The 25,586-nt window shown below is 34.2% G+C and overlaps 1 protein-coding gene across 2 annotated transcripts in view; it reads left to right on the top strand.

Moving 5' to 3' along the window:
• The window catches only part of TMTC2 (transmembrane O-mannosyltransferase targeting cadherins 2), a 233,267-nt gene that overhangs the window by 164,650 nt on the left and 43,031 nt on the right, over positions 1-25,586 (top strand). For both annotated transcript variants that reach the window (XM_063308986.1, XM_063308987.1), the window contains exons 5-8: positions 7,351-7,436; positions 8,975-9,159; positions 10,445-10,523; positions 15,982-16,103. In XM_063308986.1, the coding sequence (XP_063165056.1) occupies positions 7,351-7,436; positions 8,975-9,159; positions 10,445-10,523; positions 15,982-16,103 (472 nt within the window). The remainder of the gene's footprint in view (positions 1-7,350; positions 7,437-8,974; positions 9,160-10,444; positions 10,524-15,981; positions 16,104-25,586) is intronic.

Below are 25,586 nucleotides of genomic sequence, written 5' to 3'. Positions count from 1 at the left end.
GAGAATTACAAGAAAATTCATCAGACGAAAACTTAATATATCAAATCAAACTGTTACAACAACAACTTGAGCTTATGACAATAAAAGATATGGAAACAAAATCACGCTATGCAAAACAAAGAAATTTTGAGTTTGCTAATAAACCAAGTAGATGGCTGGCTTACAAATTAAGAAAAGAGGGAGAAAAAAAGTGATTACTAGAATAAGAGACAGTGGGGAAGATGTAGATAACAAAGGAATTAAAAAAGCATTTTTCACTTTCTTCTCAAAGCTATATCAAAAGCAGGAAATTTCAGAAGAAAAAATTGATAAGTATCTTAATAACCAAAATCTTCCCAAATTAACACAAAGTCAACCACTCAGTATTAACGGCCCAATTACTAACCAAGAAATTATAGAAATGGTAAAAAAACTTAAAATAGGAAAAACACCGGGCCCTGATGGTATATCTACGGGCTATTATAAAATATTTTTAGAACAAATTTTAATGCCACTTAAAGACTTAATGAATTCGATTCTGATGGGGTCCAAAATACCCAAGTCATGGTCTGAAGCAAATATCAGTCTTATCCCAAAAGGAGAACAAGATCCCACTTTAACTAAAAATTATAGGCTGATTTCGTTGCTTACTATATATTTTTTAATAATTACTATATTAATAATTACTATAATTTTTTTATGGCAATATTAGCTGAAAGATTAAAAATAGTCTTTAATAAATTATAAATAAAGATCAAAATGTCTTTCTACCAAAAAGACAAATAAAAGACAACACAAGAACAGTGATAGATATTTTGGAATATGCACATCATCATGTTGTTGTTTATTCATTTAGTCGCTTCCGATTCTTCGTGACTTCATGGACCAGCCCACGCCAGAGCTTCCTGTCGGTCGTCAACACCCCCAGCTCCCCCAGGGACAAATCCATCACCTCTAGAATATCATCTATCCATCTTGCCCTTAGTCAGCCCATCATTCTTTTGCCCTCTACTCTCCCTAGCATCAGCATCTTCTCCAGGGTGTCCTGCCTTCTCATTATGTGTCCAAAGTATTTCAGTTTTGCCTTGAATATCATTCCCTCAAGTGAGCAGTCTGGCTTTATTTCCTGGAGGATGGACTGGTTTGATCTTCTTGCAGTCCAAGGCACTCTCAGAATTTTCCTCCAACACCACAGTTCCAAAGCATCTATCTTCCTTCTCTCAGCCTTCCTTATGGTCCAGCTCTCGCAGCCATATATTACTACAGGGAACACCATTGCTTTAACTATAAGGACCTTTGTTGTCAGTGTGATGTCTCTGCTCTTAACTATTTCATCGAGATTTGCCATTGCTCTTCTCCCAAGGATTAAGCGTCTTCTGATTTCCTGACTGCAGTCAGCATCTGCAGTAATCTTTGCACCTAGGAATACAAAGTCTTTCACTGCTTCTACATTTTCTCCCTCTATTTGCCAGTTATCAATCAAGCTGGTTGCCATAATCTTGGTTTTTTGAGGTTTAGCTGCAAGCCAGCTTTTGCACTTTCTTCCTTCACCTTCATCATAAGGCTCCTCAGTTCCTCTTCGCTTTCAGCCATCAAAGTGGTATCATCTGCATATCTGAGATTGTTAATGTTTCTTCCAGCGATTTTAACTCCAGCCTTGGATTCCTCAAGCCCAGCATGTCACATGATGTGTTCTGTGTGCAAGTTGAATAGGTAGGGTGAGAGTATACAGCCCTGCCATACTCCTTTCCCAATCTTAAACTAGTCCGTTGTTCCGTGGTCTGTTCTTACTGTTGCTACTTGGTCGTTATACAGATTCTTCAGGAGGCATACAAGATGACTTGGTATCCCCATACCACTAAGAACTTGCCACAATTTGTTCTGGTCCACACAGTCAAAGGCTTTAGAATAGTCAATAAAACAGAAATAGATGTTTTTCTGAAACTCTCTGGCAATTATCCAGCAGATATTGGCAATTTGGTCCCTAGTTCCTCTGCCTTTTCTAAACCCAGCTTGTACATCTGGCAATTCTTGCTTCATGAATTGCTGAAGTCTACCTTGCAGGATCTTGAGCATTACCTTACTGGCATGTGAAATGAGTGCCACTGTTCGATAGTTTGAACATTCTTTAGTGTTTCCCTTTTTTGGTATGGGGATATAAGTTGATTTTTTCCAGTCCGATGGCCATTCTTGTGTTTTCCACATTTGCTGGCATATAGCATGCATTACCTTGACAGCATCATCTTGCAAGATTTTGAACAGTTCAGCTGGGATGCCGTCGTCTCCTGCTGCCTTGTTATTAGCAATGCTTCTCAAGGCCCATTCAACCTCACTCTTCAGGATGTCTGGCTCTAGCTCACTGACCACACCATCAAAGCTATCCCCAATATTGTTATCCTTCCTATACAGGTCTTCTGTATATTCTTGCCACCTTTTCTTGATCTCTTCTTCTTCTGTTAGGTCCTTGCCATCTTTGTTTTTGATCATACCCATTTTTGCCTGGAATTTACCTCCGATGTTTCTAATTTTCTGGAAGATGTCTCTTGTCCTTCCTATTCTATTGTCTTCTTCCACTTCCATGCATTGCTTGTTTAAAAATAATTCCTTATCTCTTCTGGCTAACCTCTGGCATTTGGCATTTAATTGGACATATCTCCCCCTATCACTGTTGCCTTTTGCTTTCCTTCTTTCGTGGGCTACTTCTAGTGTCTCAGCAGACAGCCATTTTGCCTTCTTGGTTTTCTCTTTCTTTGGGATGTATTTTGTTGCCGCCTCCTGAACAATGTTGCGAAATCCTGTCCATAGTTCTTCCGGAACCCTATCTACTAAGTCCAGTCCCTTAAATCTATTCTTCATCTCCACTGCATATTCCTTAGGAATATCAGTGAGCTCATATCTAGCTTATCTGTGGATCTTCCCTAATCTCTTTAGCCTGATCCTAAATTGTGCAAGAAGAAGTTCGTGATAGGAACTACAGTCAGCTCCAGGTCTTGTTTTTACCGACTGTATAGATGTCCGCCATCTTTGTCTGCAAAGGATGTAGTCAATCTGATTTCGGTGTTGTCCATCTGGTGAAGTCCATGTATAAAGCTGTCTCTATGGTTGTTGGAAGAGTGTGTTTGTTATGCAGAGTGAGTTGTCTTGGCAAAATTCTATCAGCCTATGTCCTACTTTGTTTTGTTCTCCCAGGCCATGCTTACCTGTAATTCGAGGTGTCATTTGACTGCCCACCTTAGCATTCCAGTCTCCTGTGATGAAAATATCATCTCTTTCAGGCTTGTTGAACAGTAGGTGCTACAGATCCTCATAGAACTGCTCTACTTCAGCTTCTTCAGCATCTGTGGTTGGGGCGTATATTTGGATCACGGTGATGTTAGATGGCTTGCCCTGAATTTGAATCGAGATCATTCTATCATTTTTTGGATTGTATCCAAGCACTGCTTTAGCCACTTGACTATTAATTATGAAGGCTACTCCATTTCTTCTGTGGTCCTCTTGTCCACAGTAGTAGATCTGGTGGTCATCTGATGTGAAGTGGCCCATTCCAGTCCATTTCAGTTCACTGACACCCAAAATGTCTATCTTTAGTCTTGACATCTCACCAATAACCACATCCAATTTGCCCTGGCTCATAGATCTTACATTCCAGGTTCCAATGGTGTGTTGATCCTTAGAACATTGGATTCTCCGTTCACCACCAGCACCATCAGCCGCTAGCCGTCCTTTCGGCTTTGAGCTAGCTGCCTCATCATGTCTGGGGCTAGTTGAACTCATCCTCTGTTCCTCCCCAGCAGCATTTTGACCATCTTCCAACCTGGGAGTCTCACCTTCCAATGGTATACCGACATATCTCTGGTTGTACTGATTCATTTAGTTTTCACAGCAAGAATACTGGGGTGGGTTGCCATTACCTTCCCCAGGGATTGCATTTAGTCTGACCTCTCTGTCATGACCTTCCTGTCTTGGGTGGCCCTTCATGGTTTAGCTCATGGCATCATTGAGGTGCTCAAGCTCCAGCACCACGACAAGGTAACGATCCTTTGCTGAAGGCACATCATCATAATGAAAGCCAAATAGCCTTAACATTTTTGGATGCTGAAAAGGCCTTTGATAATTTAAATTGGAGATTTATGATCAAGGTATTGGAGAAAATGGAGTTTGGAAAAGACTTTACAATTGGGATCAAAGCAATTTATTCATCACAAAAAGCTAGAATAATAGTAAACGAAGAAGTAACAGATAATTGTAAAATAGAAAAGGGAACAAGACAGGGATGTCCATTGTCACCTTTATTATTCATTCTTGTCTTAGAAGTTCTTATTAGAGACATAAGATTTGATAAATGAATAGAAGGGATAAAAATTAAAAAACAAGTATTTAAATTGAAAGCATTTGCAGACGACTTAGTGTTTACTTTACAAAACCCATTCGATTCAATAGACTATTTATTGAAAAAAATAACAGAATTTGGAGAGGTAGCAGGATTTAAAATTAATAACCAAAAAACTAAAATATTAAGTAAAAATATGACCCAAAAACAACAAGAAATTTTAAAAGAAAAAACTGGCTTTACAATAGAAAAGAAAATTAGATACTTGGGTATAATACTTTCAGCTAATAATAATGCATTATTCCACAACCACTATGAGAAAATATGGTCTGAGATTAAATTAGATATAGAGAGGTGGAGTAGGTTACAATTATCTCTTCTAGGAAGAATATCTGCAATTAAAATGAATATATTACCAAAGGTGTTATTTCTGTTCAAAACAATTCCAATTTTGATAAATGAAAAAAGTTCATTTGGCAAAAAGACATTTTGAAATTTATATGGCAGGGAAAAAAACCAAGAATTAAATTTAAACTATTGCAAGATGCCAAAGAGAAAGGAGGCCTGGGATTACCTGATCTTAAATTATATCTGGAAGCTTGTTGTTTTCTATGGATCAAAGACTGCTTAATATTGGAAGATCAAAAGCTTTTACAGTTAGAAGGACACGAAATTAAATTTGTTTGGCATGCTTATATCTGGTATGAAAAAGTAAAATTGAACAAAGAATTTAATAATCACATTATTAGAAAAACGTTACTTAAGACCTGGGACAAATACAAAAGAAGATTACTTCCAAATATACCAAATTGGATATCACCATAAGAAGCCCTATCAAGAAGAGAAAGCTTAGGGGACCAGACTAAATGGTTAAGATATAAAGATCTATTAAAATTCGATCAAGGTGGTCTGCCTATTCTAAAATCTCAGGAAGAACTACAAAATGAAGGCCACACGTGTAATTGGTTTACTTACCTCCAATTAAACAAACGATTCAAGTTAGATAAAAAGAACTATAAATTTAAAAAAGAAGAATCAGAATTTGAAAAACAATTATATTTAATTAATGATCATATTATTACAAAAATGTATAAAATCTTGTTACAAACAAATCAAGAAAATGAACAAGTTAAAACATGCATGATTAATTGGGCAAGAATATTGGTTATGACATTCCACTAAAAACATGGGGAAAATATGGACTAAGGATTTAAAGCTTTCATTATGTTATAATTTAAAGGAAAATTTGTATAAGATGATGTTTAGATGGTACTTGACACCACAAAAACTAGCAAGAATGTATAATAACACTTCAAATACATGCTGGAAATGTCAGCAAATGGAAGGAACATTTTATCATATGTGGTGGACTTGTAGCAAAGCAAAAAAAATTTGGGCACAGATTCATGATACGTTTCAGAAAGTTTTTAAGAAAAAGTTGGGAAAAAAACCAGATTTTTTTTTATTAGGTCTCTTCGATGGCGATCAACAAAAAAAAAATACAGTAATTTGATGCTTTACATGAGCACAGCGGCCAGATTAATATATGCACAGTATTGGAAAAGGGAAACTATTCCAACAATGGAAGAATGGATAATAAAACTCATCGAATTAGCACAAATGGCAAAATTAACATGTTTAATGAAAGATAATAATATTTTGAAATTTAAGGAAATGTGGCAACCAATTTTAGATTACCTGTATGCAACTGATGGAAATGAAGCAATGATATTGGGTTTTGTATTGTAAGGAAGCGAATATTTTGAAATAAATAGTAAAATAAGAGTTCAAAATTATCAGGAGTTATATTAGGAGTTTTAATATATATCTTTAGCTAGTTTAGTCGGAAACCTCTTATATGATTTGTATATGTTGACACACCTATTTTCCTTAGGAAAAAGAACAGTTAAAATCATAAGACATTATAGCAAGATGTGTACAAATGTATATTGATTTTTTTGTTAATTTCTTTGTTGAAAAATCTTTTTGTATATGTCTTGTAGAATTTTTTTTGTAGAAATTTTTAATTAATGAAATCTTGCACAAAAAAAATTAAAAAATATTTGTTTTATCTGCTGTATTTGAAGTATGTTTAATGATTGATCTTGGACTGTAAATAAACTTCAAACAAAGAAACAATATATCAACCACTTTTACTTGCTTGAACCAGTAAACTTTTTCCTTGTTAAACAAATATTTCTGATAAATGTTTTTTTCTCTCTCTCCCTCCCTTCCTCCCTTCCTCCCTTCCTCCCTTCCTCCCTTCCTTCCTTCCTTCCTTCCTTCCTTCCTTCCTTCCTTCCTTCCTTCCTTCCTTCCTTCCTTCCTTCCTTCCTTCCTTTCACATTCTGGCTGTCTTTCTTTAGTGCAGTACTTTAAAGGTAGATATTTACTACTAATTCCAAATATTAGGTTTTATTTTGAAAATTGGTGGCTTCAGATTTTGTAGCAAGAGGTATAACCCCTTAAGGAGATTTCAGAGCTCTATCTGGAATAATACTCTGGGAAAACTACTTTTCTGTAAGAATGGAATAGCTTGTCCCTTTCACCAAAGCTCATAGAGGGTGACAGCGGTTCTTATCTATTCCTTCTATAGCATATGCATATTGTGGCTAAATGACAAGACAGCTCTTTTACTAAAATACAGTGAATGCAGAATTTTATATGATTCATTTTTTCTCTTGGCAAAATTAAAAGAGAGACCCTTCTCCAGACCCTTTTGAAGGAAGTTGAATTCCACAACAGCATAATCTGTCTACCGGAGGACAAAAACTATTCTTGCTCATTTTTCTTTCTTTCAAAATGATCCTTGCTTCTTATTTAAAAAGTTGTATAGCAAAATCTGTAGCAATCTTTTTCTTTCTTTCTTTCTTTCTTTCTTTCTTTCTTTCTTTCTTTCTTTCTTTCTTTCTTTCTTTCTTTGAAATTCTCTTTGTAAAGTACAGTACATTGTCTGTAAATATGTTTCTTTGTTTTTCATAATTATTTTTTTATTCTCAGCAATTATCTTTTTTTCTTCTCCATTTCTCTGCTAAACGCAGGGGATTATTACTGCAGGAGAACAACAGGTTTTCAGAAGCACTGCATTACTATAAATTGGCTATTGGAAGCAGACCTACTTTAGCCTGTAAGTAAAGTTGCACGCTTGTTATTTTTAAAATACACTGTTCTTTCTCATTTGTGTTGTATTATGAATAAAACCATTAGAAGGAAAAGCTGTAAGGTGTATTTAATTTTGTTGTATGTGAGCAGAAGTTTCTGCATGGTTGGTTCCAATATATTTGATAAGACTTGGGCCATCCTTACCATAATGCAGAATGAAGAAGCTGTACTATGTAAGGTAGCTGATCTGGGATGCTATCAAAGGGCTGTATACTATTTATTTTATTGTCAGTAAAATATAGGCTAGTAAGGTTTTCTGCCTTAGGTGCCACAGTAACATGACTGATTTTGATTTGAGGTGAAGGAAGCTGAAATATGCTCAAAGATACAGGAAGTAGTTGACCAAGTCTCATTCTAACTTATGGCAGTAACAGAAATGAGCTGTTGAACAGAGAGGTCACATGGAGTAGAAGGACTACCACTGTCAGGTCGGGAGAAAATGGGGTAGATCTCTGAAAGCAGATATTTAAATCAGATGGAGTCTGGTGTGGACTGCACTGAGAAGGAAAGTTTAAGAAGCAATGCCGGGTTGCTGGAGTCCTTCAAGCCTGAAGTTTAGTAGAAGGAACCTGTTATTTCCTTCATCTGATTGCCAGCATTTTAATGGCAAGGTCAGTAGCTAAACCAGGATATTAGATTATAGTACAGCAAACTGATGGAGAAACCAAAATGTAGAGAAACAGAACGCTCATCCTGCATGTCATGTTAAACCCTTGTATGTGCACGCTTACATGCGGAATTTTCTGATGTTTGAAAGTCCCATAAGTTAATGAGGGGTCTTCCAGCATTCTCTTTTTAAAATTAAAGGCTGTGACTCTGAAAGATCAATACAGCACTTAACTAACTTTAATTGGTTCTTGTTCAAGTTTAAATGAAAAAAAAAATAAGTTGGCCTTTCCTTCTTTAGTGAGAGAGAGAGAGAGATGAAGATGTCACACTCAGACAATAAAGTAACTTGAGTTAATGCTGAATTCTGCCCTCAACTCAGACCCAAAATGCTTTAACTACTATAAGATTACCTTGTTCACCTGGAGAGCAGTTATTGTTTCTACTGAATCACATCATACTCCCAAATGTACTGAATTTGGGTATTTTACCACCTTTTATGAGTGGATTATGGCAAAATTGTTCTAAAGAAGCATTGCACATTAGAGAGGAAAGCACCTTGGTTGACTTTCCAATTAATTCTAATGAAATTCCAGTTTTAATGTGTTGATGTGATGGAATTCACTTTTTCTTTAATTAACGATCTATTTCCTGTGGTAGTTATTAAAGATACAAATATCTTTAACGGACATCTTAATTGCTGTAGAATTAGAATGGATAATCTGTGGCTTTGATGAAAGATAATTCAATCATAATAAGGTTAAAAATGAGATGCCAATCTAGATTTGAAGACACTGTCACCTGTAGCTATCTAATGTTTCTGGTTTTAAATAACTTCAAGTATAAGGGAATCATATATGAATGTGTAATAGCTATATTTCCCCTTCTTTTTTTCAGCTGCCTATTTAAATACTGGTATCATCTTAATGAATCAAGGCAAGGCTGAGGAAGCCAAGAAGACATTTTTGAAGTGTTCAGAGATTCCTGATGAAAACTTAAAAGATCCACATGCTCATAAGAGCTCTGTTACCAGCTGCCTTTATAATTTGGGGAAACTTTACCATGAACAGGGACAGCATGAGGTAAGATTTTACAGCAAAATAGCAGCCATCTTAATATAATTGTTTTTTTAAAACTCGACTACTAGAAGTAGCTATTAACTGCCCAGAGTCACTGAGAGTCAGGTGGCTTATAAATTTAATAAATTATTATTAAAGATTATTTCATAGTGTTAAAGGCAAATCTTCATAGAGTATTTATTATGTATATTTCATAAAAGAAAAGAAGGCAAGAGCTCTGACAAGTTGTTTCTATTACATTTACAATGATCTAAAAAAATATGTCTTTTTCTAGGTTGACACTTAGTCTGTTGACTGGTAGGATGGTAGACTAGTAGGATAGTAGTAGCTATGCTTTGTGAATTAGTTTACTGAGGAATCATAAATATTATATGGTGCAATTGTAGTTCATTAGCAAATGATCCTTTTTGAAAGGATGTCCTGTATGAAAATGGAAATAGTAGTATTTCCTGCTGTGTTTTAATGTAATTTTTTTCATAGTGAGACTGAAAAAGATGATTTCCACATATTTAGGGTATAGCACCAACATCATCAGGCCACCCAGAGTCACATATGTGAGATGGGCGGCTATATAAATCAAATCACTCAGTCCATCCTTTCTTGTCAGTATAAATATACGATCAGAATAAGTATACACACATACACTTGTGGGATATGGAGAAAGTGTACAGATTGACAACATCAAGTAATGTATAGCTTCATTTTAAGATTAAGTAATGATCAAGGACCACAATAGTTTGACCTGGCATATAGGTGTTTTATTTTTAAACATAGAAAGCTTTCAGGTTAATATGACCGGTACTTCTTTATGCAAAGCAATTATACTTGGCATTGTTACTAGGAGATAGAAAAGTATCATTATGGTTATTACAGTCTTATAGCATCAAAATGTGTTTTAGGAAATTCCAAGGTATTTTTTTTTTCCCATCCTCAAGTGGCAATTTTGACTATTGGAAGTTATTGTGTATTACATTGAAAAGATTCCTCTCAACGGTGTAATTCTTTTTACATAGATTGAAATTCATCCACGTTAATCCCTTGCAGCACAAACTGCAGAGTTTGGTACTACCTTAGAGACCAACACATTTACTTTTGCATATGCTTATACAGAAATCAATTTGAAGGTGTCATGAGGCTCATCATTGTTTATTTTATTAAATGCCAATCTCCGGTTATGATTAACAAAGGCATCTTCAATTTTGAAGTATTTTATAATATTAAATGTTTATGTTCATGCTTCTGAATTTGATGCTGTTTTAATGATATGTTTCTCAACACTTTGTCATAGGATGCTCTTATAGTTTACAAAGAGGCGATACAGAAAATGCCAAGACAGTTTGCACCACAGAGTTTATATAATATGATGGGTGAGTCTAACCAAACATCTAAAAATATTTTTCTTTATTTTCTTCCAATGCATATACATTTGTACTTCTGCCAGTATTAGACATTAACCAAAATACTTTATTTATGATGTATTTTTTGGTTCTGATCAAGTTTACAATTGTTGCTTACCCCATATCACCTTAGACAGCATTGAGACGTATAAATCAGAACCATTAATGAATAAAAAATCCTTAGTCCCTCTCTAAGTATTCATAAAGTGATGTGAACAAGGCAAACAAATTTAAAATAGCATATGCTTATTCAAATAAAATAATCCAAATAGCCATTCTAAAAACAGATATGCCAAATATTTCCAAGGAAATGTTTCATAGTCATAATATGGCCACTGGAAATGGCCATATTATTAGCTACTTTTAAGTAGCTAATAATACTTTTAAGTAGCTAATTTGTAGCTGATTAAAGACTGTGTGTTCACATAGGCTAAAGCCTGTCTTGTATAACTTGGTGCTATGACTGCAGTAATTCCAAACCGCATGGACAAAGAGAATTATTGGAACTAGGTTGGAGGAGGGTCCTTAGATGATTAAAGATCCGTTTTGAAAAGACAGATTATTTATACATATGTATTAGAGGTGTTCACAAAGTTCCAATTTAAAACAGGTTGAGATGGCTGCTTCAAGTATTATAAACATGCATGAAAATGTATGTTTTGTACATACATGATGGTTTCTTAATAGTTTTTGTAGGAATTCTATTGTATTATTTTGTTTTAATTGTACAGTTTCTGTTTTACCGTTTGCCACTCTGTTCATAATGGAGTAGCCTAGAAATGTTGTAAAATAAATAACAGTAGATTATGGCACAGCTTAGCATATTTAGAGCATTGTAATGGACTTTTTTAGGTCTTGCAATTCAGTTGATTTTTTTTTAAAATTCAGCCAGTTATATCCCTGCTGCTATTTAATTAGACTGCATGATAGCATGATGAGTAGAATTCTGAGGGAAAGTAGCAATTACTTTAAAATATGGCTAGTCTGGTCTGAAGAGGCACTGCGGATTCTTCTCTGCTTCTGAGAAGACCTGAAATGCTGCAGTTGACCACTCAACCTCTACTGCTGCTGAGGTTATACATAAGTTGTAAATGCAAAGTCTACTATTGCAGCTGCCCTGATTTGATGTGTTTCTACTCTACATTTTCTTTTTTGCCCTTTTATATCCTATTTATTCTGATTTTCAGAGTGTATTTAAAGCTCAATGGCAGCCAGCCTGGCCGAAAAACCTGTATGCCACAAAGATATATGGTCTTGCCATCTCTGGACTAATTGTGAAACTAATCGAGGCACAGGTTTCTGGGTTTTGTGTTGTTTTTAATGTAAATTTTATCAAAAAATTTTAACAAAATAAAAACAATACAAATATTAGAAAAGAAACAAAGAAAATAAGGAAGGGTAGTGAATAAGTAAGAAAGAAAAGAGAAATAGAAAAGGAAAGGAAAAAGTCTATAAAGAAGTGGCTTCCAAACTTCTTGACAGCGGTTATAAATGAATTTATATTTTACACTATATTTTCCCCTCTCAAATTGTGGCACAGTTTGATGTCATGAAACATTATAATACTATCAGAATGATATTTCTTATGGATTATAGGGAATATGTTGTGGCACAAAAGAAGAAAAGAAAGACAGACACATTCTTGTTTGCCAGAGAATGCCAGATTGGGGCTATTTTAAATTTGAATGATATTTTTTTTACTTATATTACTTACATTTTTGCTTATATTACTTACATGTAATGCTGTAATTATAAACAATTTCATTTCACTTTTACCTCTATTATACTTAAAAAGTAAGATCATTCTGAACTACAAGTAAGTTGCTTTATGCATACTAGCTGGAAGCATAAGATGACGTATTGTTTTAGGATGCATGTGAAAGACATACTTTAAAGCAGTTATTTTAAAAAACGAGATCTAGAACTGAATATATACATTATCCATTCAGATTATATAGTGAATTGTGTGAATTGTTTTCAGCTTAGAAATACTGCCGTGTATGTGTAATATTTCCCCCTTGTCTGTAGGAAGATGGTATTTAATAACAATGCTAACTTATCTCATTGTAGCCGCTGCCTGCTTATATTAAATGTAACTAATTTTTAACTTCTTGTGCAATGTTTGAATGATATAAGTAAGACTTGAACATTCTCTTGAGAAATCAATGAATTCATATCTCCCTCCCTTATTTTTATGCTGTAATTTAAATTGTACAATTGTATTATTATACTGATTTCAGACTATATTAATGTCATTGAATTTTTGTCTAGGGTAAACAATAGAAGTCCCACAATTGATCTTTCTTTGCTATGCATATCACTTAAAGATCAAAGTTATCATTCATCTTAGTACTTCCACTGTTGCAGGGCAAGTTCAAAGCTGTATATTCACTATTAATTTTACTTTAATTAGTAAAATTAAATCATGAGTGCTGAAAAGTCCACAGTAAAAATACTACTTCACATTAAAATGCAGTCATTTTGCTCATATCTTCACGTATATCCCTCACAAAACTAGGCTTCCTTTACTAAATGTGATCTGTTATCGTACATAGATATTGCATATTAGGTTTCCATTTCCAGTCCAGTAACTGACCAAAAACTAAAATTAGAAGTAAGAGAAGATGTTTCTATTATGAAATTATGAAAGAGTTAGCAAGATATTTTTTAAAAAGCCCTAAGCACATCCATACCTGCTCCTGTAGATGTAATCTGAAAGATATATTTATTAATTGGTATGAAAAAAATAGTGTTGAATTTGGGTTTATGCCAATAAATATCAATTTATTCTAAACTTTAGTGTTTCTTTGTTGAAAAATAGAAAAACAGGTTTCAGTTCAATTTATCCAAATAATTTTACAAACAATTCAGCATGTTGAAAAATCTTCATTTAAAGTTAAATGGATTAATATTTTTTTTTTAAAAAATTCTCATTGAATTATCATAATCGTTATCAGCATCATCTGTTAATGATGATTTGATGGCATATAATCTTGTTAAGCAAACTTTATTGAGTGACCATTTATGCATCAAGCCCAACTTCTTCCTCATTGCAGAAATCAGTTCTTCTTCCTTTTTTGCATACCAAAATGTTTTTGCTCACCAGTGAGTTTCATGCGCCAATCAATTACGTCCACTTATTCTGGCTGTCTCACACTTTTTTCCCTCACGAAATGGTTAGGGTTGTCAATCAATGGCTGACAGTTACCTCTGTCAGAGAATTTATGTGCCCACACTGTAATTACATCAAGGATATTGCACCAGTCAATTATGTCTGTGGTGGGCAAAAGCCTTTTGGATAGGAGATTTTAACATAGTGGCAGGCAAAAAAGGAACATGATCCCAGAAATCCAGTTAAAGTATCCTGGGCCACTGGTTCTCTAGTCTCTCCTTAAATGTATCCAATAAAGGAAGGACCACACCTCTGGGAAATTGGTTTCACTGTCATACCGCTCTTATTGTTAGCATTTAAAAAAAATATTAAATTGAATCTGCCTACCTGCAACTTAAAAGCATTATTTCTTGTCCAATGTGGCTTTAGATTCAAAATGGTTTCCCAGATCTCATTCTTTTCAAAGATGTGAGCTTTGATGGGTATTCATAGATATCTAGAGATTTATATCAGTTCTTATCTACTGTACGTTAAGAACCATCATAATAATTTCTTCACTGACTTCTGATGGGCAATTTTTCTCCACTTCCCTGAAACCCATGTGCAATACTGACTATCTGAAGTTTGAGTCCTGTATATTTAGTCATTAAAAAAGGCCTTGTACCATGCTTAGATATTAGAGCATGCCAAATAAAAATACTTTTACAACCCCCCCACTCCACAAACCTATATAAGTCTGATGGGATTATTAAGGTGTGTGTCAAATTATAGCCTAGAAGTACTGGCTAAGAAAATTTTCAGGAGTAAATTTAATTATTAGCCTTAGCAACTTAGAAGTCTGACAATATTGAATGAAAGCTATTTCATGGCATCTTCAGTTGCTTTTTAAATATGGAATTCTCCCTTATAACAGTTCAGATTTCCAGCCCATCCTCTTACCCACAACTGCTCAAAAATAATTTGAAATGCTGTCATTTTTTTTGTCAGTTAATATATCCAAAAATTGAAATCATTTCTCACTAAAACAGGTTGAAACTATTGGGTAGATGAATGAAAATCCTATTACAGAGGAGAGAGAAATTCTGACTGCTTGTCATCTTGCTTCTGCTTTTCTAGAGAACTGGAAACTTCTTCCATATTGAAAATGCCAAAATTAGTTGTCAGTCAGCATTACATTTCTCTATATCTTACTGTTAATAAAAATTAGATTTTGTGTTTTCCTCAAGTCAAAACACAATATAATTGGGTAGACTGAAAGACCATAAAGAAATTGTGTAACTGGCTTTTTTTTTTTTAGTACAACAATTGTTGATTAGGACATTGCTTTTTATTTTGCTTCCTTGATTCATCATGATTCACCATAATTCACCAGAGTCCTGTCTTTTCTGGAAAACTGTACTCAAGGAAGTTTGTTCAGGAAATTTTCTTTATGCAGAGATTATCTGCTTAACTTTAGACTTGTTTCTTGCCTTTGTAAGAAAAGTATTTAAGCATGAAGTAGTAGAATAATGACAATATATCTGCATTAAGTACAATTTTTTAATGTAGGAAGTTTGATCCATTTAAAGAACAGAGACTTTTCAGCTATTAACCATATCTGGAAACAGTGGGAATTCTGTATTGAGCGTTCTGGATATTTCAGTAGTTTTGGTAGGATGAAGTGTGAAATTTTAAACATGGTTCATCTGATTGAACATAGCTGTTTTGTAGTAGTTTTGCTCCTGACAGCTAGAGCAAGCCAGGCTGATTCAGTCTCCCAGAAATTATATGACTCCTCCAGACTCATGTTATCACTAATGCAATTTCCATACATATTAAGCTTTTTGGAAAGTTATTCTGAACACTGGACATCATCATATTCCTGTTGATATCCAGTCTTACGTTTGTATGCTAAGCATCCACGAATTCTCATCTATTGAGAATTCTATTTAGAGATAAAATTTGTATTTCCAAAGATGTTAGCCCCAAAATCTTAGTCTTGCAAAAATTCTTAATCTATATTTATATTTCTCTGCTTTTGCTGTAAGTTCACTCAAGTTTTTAAGAGATGGGAGATATTTACATATTAATAGTAATGTTATATATATTCTATTATAGAATAATATTCTATTATTAGTAATATATACACATATATAACATAATTATATATATATATATATAATTATAATTATAACAAATTAATTTATATTTAATATAAATGTATACACACATATGCATATATTTACATTAATATAAAATTGATATATAAATCAATTGCTTATATTGGTTTGTTTATTCTAGTAATGTGTTCTTCTGGTCTTCTTTTCTGCTTTGTAGGAGAAGCCTACGTGAGACTTAGCAGATTCTCTGAAGCAGAACATTGGTATGTGGAATCATTGCGCTCGAAAACTGATCACATTCCAGCTCATCTCACATATGGGAAGCTACTTGCTGTAACGGTAATAAACTATCCAGAAAATAGCAGTAGAGTTTTTGAGCGAGAGAAAAACAATCCTATTTGTCACATATACATGTATATCTTACTATTTCTTTTCATGGTAAACAATGTTATACAAAGAGCAGTAAAGGAATAAGAAATAAAAAATGAAAGAAATTAAAGAAATTAAAGGCATGAGATAAGAGAAAAAAGAAATTAATTTCACTGGATGGGCCCATAAAATTGACTTTCATAGCCTATTATGGTTCTTGTCAATTGAAGGCTTTGGCATAATGCTTCTTCGTAAACTAAGAAGGAATGAAATAGATTACCACCCTTAATTGTAACCATGCCACATGCAGCAGTGTTGTTTGGTTTGGTTTTTTTTCATTTTTTTGTTTTGCTACACTTGGGTAAATACGCTCCAAGCCGAGCCCAATTTATCCCAGGCATGCTCTTTCTACTTTATGCAAGCTAGGTTCTCTAATCTAATCTCTAGTCTCTTTCTACCTTGCAAACCAATATATGGTTGTTCACAATCTATCTCCTGGAAGATACATGAAGGATAGTGACAGACTCAGAATGCATACTATTTGTCAGCATTCTGCTATATCTTCCTTCAAATTTCTATCCAGATGTGTTAGACTACATAAACAAAGGCCGTATTAGCTGGGCTTATGAGAATTCTCATCCCTTACAACTTTAAGGTGAGAGCTGGTGTACTGTTGTGGCTAGGGTGCTGGAATACGTGCAGGGATACTCAGATTTTAGTCTTCCCATAGCCATGGAAGCTGACTGGGTGATTTGGCCCAGTCAGTCTTTCTCAGCCTTAGACTGCGAAGGCCAACAAATCTACCAACCTGCACTGGACCAATCTGGTCAATGAAGAGACTTTCATCCTTCAGTGAACTGATACAGGATGATGATGATGATGATGATCTCTATCCACTGAGAAGCTTAGCTTGCCTCCATTTCTCTGAAAACCTTTTTTGGTATTTTTTAAAGAAAAGTAAAGGGGATAAAAATATTTTAAATTAAAAAATGAACAAACATGTGACTTAACATACCAACTGTAATGGATTACAAATTGGTTTCTTTGGTTCTTCCAATTCTCCTAATTCTGGGTCATAGTTTTTTATTTTTTTTATTTTTTAATATCTGAAAGTGGTAGCTTCCTCTTTAAAATGGTCTCCCTTGATTAACAGGCAATATTTTAGATTTTATCTCATGCATTTCATTTTACTTGGTGTTTTTTTGTTTTGTTTTGTTTTGTTTTTAATTTTGCTGGCCATTGACAGAATAAACAGTATTTTGATCCAGGTCTCCCTTAATTAATAGGCAACACTCCCTCTCCCAGTATATACACATAATGAGTTATCTTATTGTTATTGGTATGCAAAAATTAACCTGTTCCTGTTAATGTCAATATCAATATCTATTACAAAGATAGATTATGGAAACCATGTTTTGCAATAATGTCCTATTTCTTGTCCAGTTGAAAGACAAGAAAACTTGAGGCAGTTCCTAGTTTGTCTTTACATGTGAATTAGCCTATTGTATCTTTCATAGCTATAGTAAATGGTAATTTCGGTAGGGGCATTTTTGGTCTAGTACAGTATACTCTGAACGAAATGTTCCACTCCCTTTAATTCATTTAAATGTAAAAGACCTGGGTTTCATTTTGAGTATAATATATAGTATGTTGCTACTTAAATGTTTTGCCTCTATTTTTTTTTAAAAAAATGGTTTATCCATTTTTTGCAGTTCAAAATATTGTGCATTTTATTTTTGTCCACTATTCCCTAAAGCAATTGCAAACATTGTTCCTTTACATCATTTTTCTGAACCTTATGAGAGAAGACCCACTCTGCATGTGTAGAACCATAATTTTGTCTTACACAGTAAGATTTTGTTGTTGTTGTTGCTTAACCTTATCTTCTTTCTTTTCGAATATAAATTTTATCTTGTTCTGTATTGCATCTGCCATTTCCTTAGATTTGTAAAGGTTTGGTTAAAATCTGTATATTTTAGACTAGTAGGTAGAAAAGGAAGATAGAATAATGTTTTTTAAAATAATAAATCTGATCAAATCTATGTTGTAGTAGAATGGCAGGTGAGACTATAATGTACACTGCATGGGGTCAGTGGCAAAAAATACTTCACAACCCAGGTATTATAAATTTATACTGTATGTAAAAATTATATTTTTGCTGCAATAATAAGAAAAGGAAAATTTAGTGGGTTAAGGGATATGAATGAGAGCCAGGTTGGTGTAGTGGTTAAAAGCACAAGGCTAAAAAGTGGGAATTTATTCCTGCCTTAGGCACAAACCACCTAGGTGATCTTGGGCCAGTCACTATCAGCTGTAGGAAGAAGGCAAGGACAAACTGCCTTCCGAAAAATGTTTTCAAGAAAACTGTAGAAAAATTGAAAATAAAAAAAGAAAGAAGAAAAATTGCCCATGTAGTCACCAAGAGAGAATACTGATTCAAAGGAATTGTAAAAAGCATGTGAATAAATGGCTTAGCTAGCTGAATAACTGGAAAATACTATAGCCAATTCTGAGCTATTAATTTGTAGAACTGTATTCAGCTGTTGCAGTATATATGTCAATATAATCATGCAGTTCTAAATTATTTAAAAACTCATATGAATGAATTGCGTACAGCTAAAAATTAGAAAAAAATGTACAATTGAAAGAAACTGATTGAAAGAAACCGCAGAACCATTTGTACAATTCACAAAAACTTTTAAAGTAATAAATGCATCTAGAAGGTGTCACACAACTGTTCCTTTTGCTGAACATACATTGTTATTATTACCCATTGCCTATTAAACATCTACACTGTTAGGTGTCAGAGGAGTCACAACTTTCCTATGATGGTGATTTTATGCAGAGTAGAAATTGAGCTTCTAATAATTTTGGCTAGGTTTCTTTTTTTTAATAGTAATTTTATTAAACATTACAACTAAAAAGATAAAAACTAGTACAAACTAAGAAAAATAAAAGAAAAAGTGCAGAAAAGAAAAAATAAGAATATAGCAAAGAAGAAGATATGACTGCCCCAAGTATAAACAATTTTAGTAACTTACCACCTTCTCTTAAAATACAACGATCTCTTCTTCCCATATCTCATCTCTTATCTATAAACAAATCCTTAAAACCTTGTCATTCAGTCCTAGTGAGTAAAAGTCCATTAAGGGTTACCAGAGATAACAACATATCTATTTTAACCTTGATCAAATAAACCAACTTTATGTTCCTTCCTTTTACTTTTAACAATCTTGATCTTTAATCTCTTCAAATAATGTCGTAGAACTTGATTTTTTTTTTCATTTTTACTTTGTCCCTTTTCACAAAATTCTTTAAAACTTTAAAAAGTCTGTTTTGTAAATCCAGTGTAGGAAAGTTATCCAGGTTACTCTTTTGGTTTGTTATTTGTATATGCCTTTTAATTATTAAGATATCGATCAGTTTCATTTGTATATCTAATATTAGCTTCTTTTTCCATATAATTCTTGTAGGCTGTCATTTTTACTTTAAAATCAGTCTCAGTCTTGTCCAGTAAAACTTGTTCTTCTTCCATAATATCTTATAGTCTGTCTATAATGGCAGCCAGTTTTAAAATTAACTTCTGGGTTCATTGTTCACAAATATATCTCAGTACATCCAATGTTAAATTATTTTGCTTCATTCTGTATTAGTAAGTCAAATTTAAGTGTTCTTCTACTTTAATTGTAATTTTTAGTTCCTACTGGTTCCCTTTAGTGTCCATCCTTCAAAGTCCCATCCTATCATGTTTTTATTTTTAAGATTTCAAAACAACAGCATTTTCCCATGGGAAGGAATCTTATAATTAATTTCAATTAATTAATTTCAAATCCATCTGGACCCTTAATCTGTTTGCAACTTTCCAAAATCAATGTTCTAATCACCCATTTGCTGTTTATTATTATTATTATTATTTTAATCCTTAAATCTGTATTTAAAATTTCTTTTGTGAAGGGTTGAAGGAGTGCTGTGAAACTTGTGATTGTGCTGTGAAACTTGTCATTCCAAAGGTTCCTAATAGCTGAAAATCAGTTAAAAAGCAATTTCCAAAAGTGAGTGGAAAAGGAAGTATGCGAACACTGTATCCATAAAGGACCCAACCGTGATTTGGGTGAAGATGGTGTTCCTTTATATCCCAGAGCTCTAAACCCACCAGAGACCACTGTTTTGAACCCTGAAGATCTGGTCCACTGTTCAGTTTGCCATTTCTTCCACGGAAGTCCCCAATTTTGGCTAGATTTCTGACTATACATTTTATTCTAATGTCATTCTATATGAATTGATTTGTCTGCTTTGACACTTATCAAATAATACTGGCTTCAAGTCTCAAATGTATTTTTCACAGCTTGCTTACCAGTTTCCACAGCATACTAAAATCTAATATGAACCACTCAATTATACAGTAAGAGAAGTGTCAGGGTAACAATATATGGGCTCCAAGTAGTTGATTGGTTGATCTATCAATGACTTGATAAACTGCTCACTATGACATCAAATGTTCAACCATCCACAGAAAAATCACCCACTTACAGCCAATAAACCATAGCAGCATTGACAAATTTTAGTTCAATGCTAAGGAAGGTTTGGGAGCCTTTTACATTTGTACTTTAAAAAGTCAGCTTTACAACTCTAAAAGGAAACCAAAATACTTTTGTTTTAGCATTGTCCACATGTCTGTTGCCTTTTTGAAAATGGGACTGTTGATTCAAGCTACAAATAAATCAGTGAACTGCTTTTAGAACTTTTCAATGGAAAACCATTGGCCATAAATGCCTCCCAATCAGGTATGTGAATAGAATAGAATAACCTAGTGTTGTTCAAAAAATCATACCCCATTTTAGAGTACATAACATTGTGCAAGCATATTTCACTAGCTTACAGTTCATTTGATACATTTTTAATTAACCGAGTTTTGAATTGTCTTACTGTAATGTCAATAATTGATTTTATCTGGCAATGTAGTTTGGAGTAGGGAACCAAATTGACTCCAGGCATTCCCACAGCTGGCCTGTTAGTGTCAGGAAAGTAACTTCAACCTGAACCAGTTCAACCCCCAACCTGCATGAGAAAGATGTCCCCTTATTGGTTAGAACAGAAGGAGGCAAGCTGGCGAAGGACTTCATGAAAGGCAGGGATCTGTATGGTCCAGGTGAGGAATTTCTGTATTTAAACTTCAGGTTGAAGAACCACTTGCCTACAGCATTCTTGTTTCTAAAAAATACGTCTGCATCTAATTTTTTGCGGAATGTCCTGTCACCAATTACTTCTGCCTGTCCAATAGGATCTGACAGAATGAGTGAGATCCAGGTCCCATCACGTACTGTAAGTGGAGTCACATAGTAGAATCCAGGATACATGCCTTCTCTTTGCCATGTTTGCCTTATGGGACAGCATTCTTCCCACGATTTGGATGGATGTGACTTTGCCTGCCTTTAAGATGATTATATCACCATGATATATAATAAAATAAATCACATAAAAACTGGAATATCAAGAAGCTAAAAAGAAAAAAGAAAATCTTACAAAACTTGAATACAGGTTAAATTAAAAAAAATCACAGTGCATCTCATATTTCCGCTTTATAAAATGTACTACTTCAAGCATACAATTTTAACATTTATGAATTGTAAAGACTGTGTGTGTGTTTCTGTGTTTACCTATCAATTGTCTTTAAATTTATTGGGAAAGATTTGTTGAAAGTAAATGGGCATTTACCACTATTTTCAGCCGGGGATTGTTTGGTTATATATGTATTCATTTAGCATTACTGTCTTCAAATGTCTCATTGTTATCTTTTTGCAAATGGAGATGGAGGAGGCTGCTTCATTCTCATTCTACAAAGCACCTCTGTAAGGATGTCAATCCCAGCTTGATTCAGGCAGTGGTGGTTTTGCTAGACTTAAACTGAAGTTGCCTTATTGAGAAGGAAGAATTCCAGTTTTGAATGCTCACGAACACTGCTTCTCTAATCAACAACAGAGCAGTGTTTACTGCATTACATTAAATGTTTAGGCAGTAGTGGAAGGATATCAGCATGGTGCAGGATATGCACAGTAAAAGAGGGTGATATGCTGATGGAATGTTGCCACCAATGTTCCCTGTTCCTCGATTTCAATTTTTGTATTAATGTGTATATTGGTTGAGGCATCAGGCTAGAAACTGAGAGACTGGGAGTTCTACTCCACCTCAGGCACAAAGCCATCTGAGTGACCTTGGACCAGTCACTTTCTCTCAGCCCTAGGAAGGAGGCAATGGCAAACCACTTCGGAAAAGCCTTGCCAAGAAAACTGCAGGGACTTGTCTAGGCAGTCTCCGAGAATCAGGCACGATTGAAAAGATTTTATATATATATATATATATATATATATATATATATATATATATATAATATTTGCATAAATGGTTTCTAATGCAGTTTTATACTAGCTGTAATGGATTCCTGTTTTTCTATTTGTTTGTTTTAGTTCTTCTATGTTTTTCAGATCCTATCAAATACAAGCTCCCTAGAGAAGGGCTTCATCAGATTTAAAAAACTGGTAAATGTTTAAGGAAGCAAGTGGTGCTGGAGAACAAAAACACTGATCCCAAGCTAGTAGTTTTACAGTTAAATATAGGTACCTTTAGTACACTTGGAAAAGGACAAGAAGCCAGTGAAAATGTTTCAGTGCTGGTTATCTGTGTATCCTGTGCCAACCAGGAGCCTAGTTAAAGCATTTGAGACCCCAATGTTTCCAAACGCCTAAAAGGGCATTTAGTGCAGTATGTTAACCAAGCCTAGCTGCTATTAGACACAGATAATTATGTCTGGAAATAGCATCTGGGAATAAAAATAAATGATTGGATGATGTGCAGTCTTGGTGAAGACTATTTCAAGAGTAAAATGAAAGTTTGGACCATATGTATGTCTTTGTTTCCATCTGACCTGCATTTCAGTGCATTTATTTTATCATAGCTTTTTACCAAGTTATTTATTCAAAAGCTTAATGCATTAACATCTCTGAAGCAAATGACAGCATTTTGTAAATGGAATTATTTTGCCAACTGGCACCTGTCAACTTCGTTTCCTTTGAAATTGGTCATATGCCTATATATTTATATATTCACATTCTATATTTGCATAGTTTTCCATCCAATTGCATGAAATGTACTTATCTGCTAGATTTTTGTAGCTGTATTGTGAAACAAATGGCATTTTCCTTTCAGAAGACTTTGTAATATCATCCATTGATTGTATGACATTTTTTTATTTTTTGTGGCAACAGGTTGTAATTAGCACTTTCCACCCATATATTTTTTATGATTCTTACTAGAAGCAAGGTGAGCAGACACAATATTAAGAGGTTTTATGAAAAAAAAGTGTTCTCCTTTTATTTTCTAACACAATAATTAAACGTAAACCACTTTTTAAGTCATGACTTCATATACTGTCAATGTGTAATTGTCGATGACAATGATGAATACTTGTGCTCAGATTGTATTTTTAGGGATAACTATGTTGTTGTTGTTCAGTTGTTAAGTCATGTCTGACTCTTCATGACCCCATGGACCACAGCACGCCAGGCCTTCCTGTCCTCCACTGTCTCCTGAAGTTTACTCAAATTCATGTTCATTGCATTGGTGATGCTATCTAACCATCTCATCCTCTGCCATCCCCTTCTCCTTTTGATAACTATATCTGACACTTAATGCTTCTTTGCATTTGACCTAATTATCTTAAAACAACAACAACCAAAAAAAAATACAAATTGAAGCTTCCAGGGAAGTGATAATTATGGGATCAGAGCATGAATAGAAGGAAAACTAACTCTTTTCTTCCCTGCTATGATCTTAAAGAAAATCTGTTTTTGGAAGCCGGTTTTGGATGCCACTTATAGTGCTAATACCAAAAGAAAAGATTTTCATCAGAATTACAATAAGGACATTTACATGCCTCCTGTGATCTTCCTGTGACCCTTCTGTTACTTAAAAAGGTATATTTTGGTCCTTAAGCTACTAAATAAAGAAACCATTGCAATAATTATATCCATTTTGCTTTTTGTTTATTTAAAAACATTCCTTTTGATCTCATTGGTTTAATAGTTGAAACTAAGCCTTGATTTTTTTTTCTATGCATTCCTCTGTAAGGTAGCAGAATCCCTCCCCTCATCTTCCCCTTTTCCACTCCTCTTTGTTATCTGAACCTAATTACTGTTCTCCACAGGGTTAGATTCAGATAGTTACATCCTCATTAGTAACTAGTTTCTGCCAAGAGGAGGAGTTTTGAAGTGGGGTCAGGAAAAATGTTCCCATCATTTTTTTTTCCTTGTGAATATTTGAAAAAATGCTACAGACATGCTTCAAAGATCCAAAGTTAACCAGGTATTAGATATCAGGGTGATGTTGGTTTCCTGTTAAGTGTAGTTATATATAGCACTTCATTTATTTAAATGTCTCAGATACACACAAACACATGTGCACACACACTAAACACACACATGCCCAAGCACAAACACATACTATATATCTTGATACTAACAATTCTGATATATGATCTTAGGAGGGGACACTGAGCAAAACAATATAGGTATAATCTCCAGATTAAGAAGGTTCTCTTCCCTGCTTAGTTTAATTCAGTATACATTTTGAAGCAATAGGAGAGAGAGTGCCTGCCTGCCTGCCTGCCATGGTGGCAGAGCACATTTTTAAATGCAACTAAGCATCACACTTAAGCTTATCCCTCCCTATATATGCGCATTGTTTACCTGAAGGTATGATTTTTTTTTTTAAAGAAACGTTCATGTATAAATTGAGTTAGATTAGAAAAAAGAAATAAATAATTACCTGGCAGCATATGTGGATGTAGAGCACTATTCAAACTGATTTCACTACATTAACCATTCCCATTAGGTCCTTAGATCAAATTATCCAGTCCTGCTTGTTCATCTTTAAAATAATGGGCCTTTTCCCTTTTATTCAAAAATAAATGTGGGGATCCTATCAGGATAGCAGAGTGGAAGCAGTACAAAAATAACCTCACCCTTCCTACTGCATTCCCAATCACCTGCATTTGAAATATGAATTTCCCTAAACCATTAATACAGCATTCAGGCAGAGGGCCTGGAATTGTGATCAAGGCCATAACAGGGAGCAAAGAGTTAAACTTAGGATTTCTCTTCTAGAAGAATCTGATTCGTATTAATGCTTCCCAGTGCTTGCCTGGAAGTGAAGAAGAAGAATGTCTGCTCACTCACTTGTACTCAGATAACTTTTATCAGCTGTTAGTATATAAATGTTAATAGTAAAACCAGACAGTCCAGTAATTTTCAATTCTTTCCCTGTATGCTGACTTTATAGCTTTTTAATAAAGGCCAGTCTGAGTAAAAATCAACATTATATTGAATACATTTGATTTTTTTCCCAATTGTCCCCTAGTATCACAAGTATTTATTTCACAAGTATTTTCAATTAGAATGC

This window comes from Candoia aspera, chromosome 7 (assembly GCF_035149785.1).
Source record: "Candoia aspera isolate rCanAsp1 chromosome 7, rCanAsp1.hap2, whole genome shotgun sequence".
Classification (NCBI taxonomy): domain Eukaryota; kingdom Metazoa; phylum Chordata; class Lepidosauria; order Squamata; family Boidae; genus Candoia; species Candoia aspera.
The sequence above is the reverse complement of the archived record's forward strand: the minus strand, read 5'-3'. Positions and strand labels throughout refer to the sequence as shown.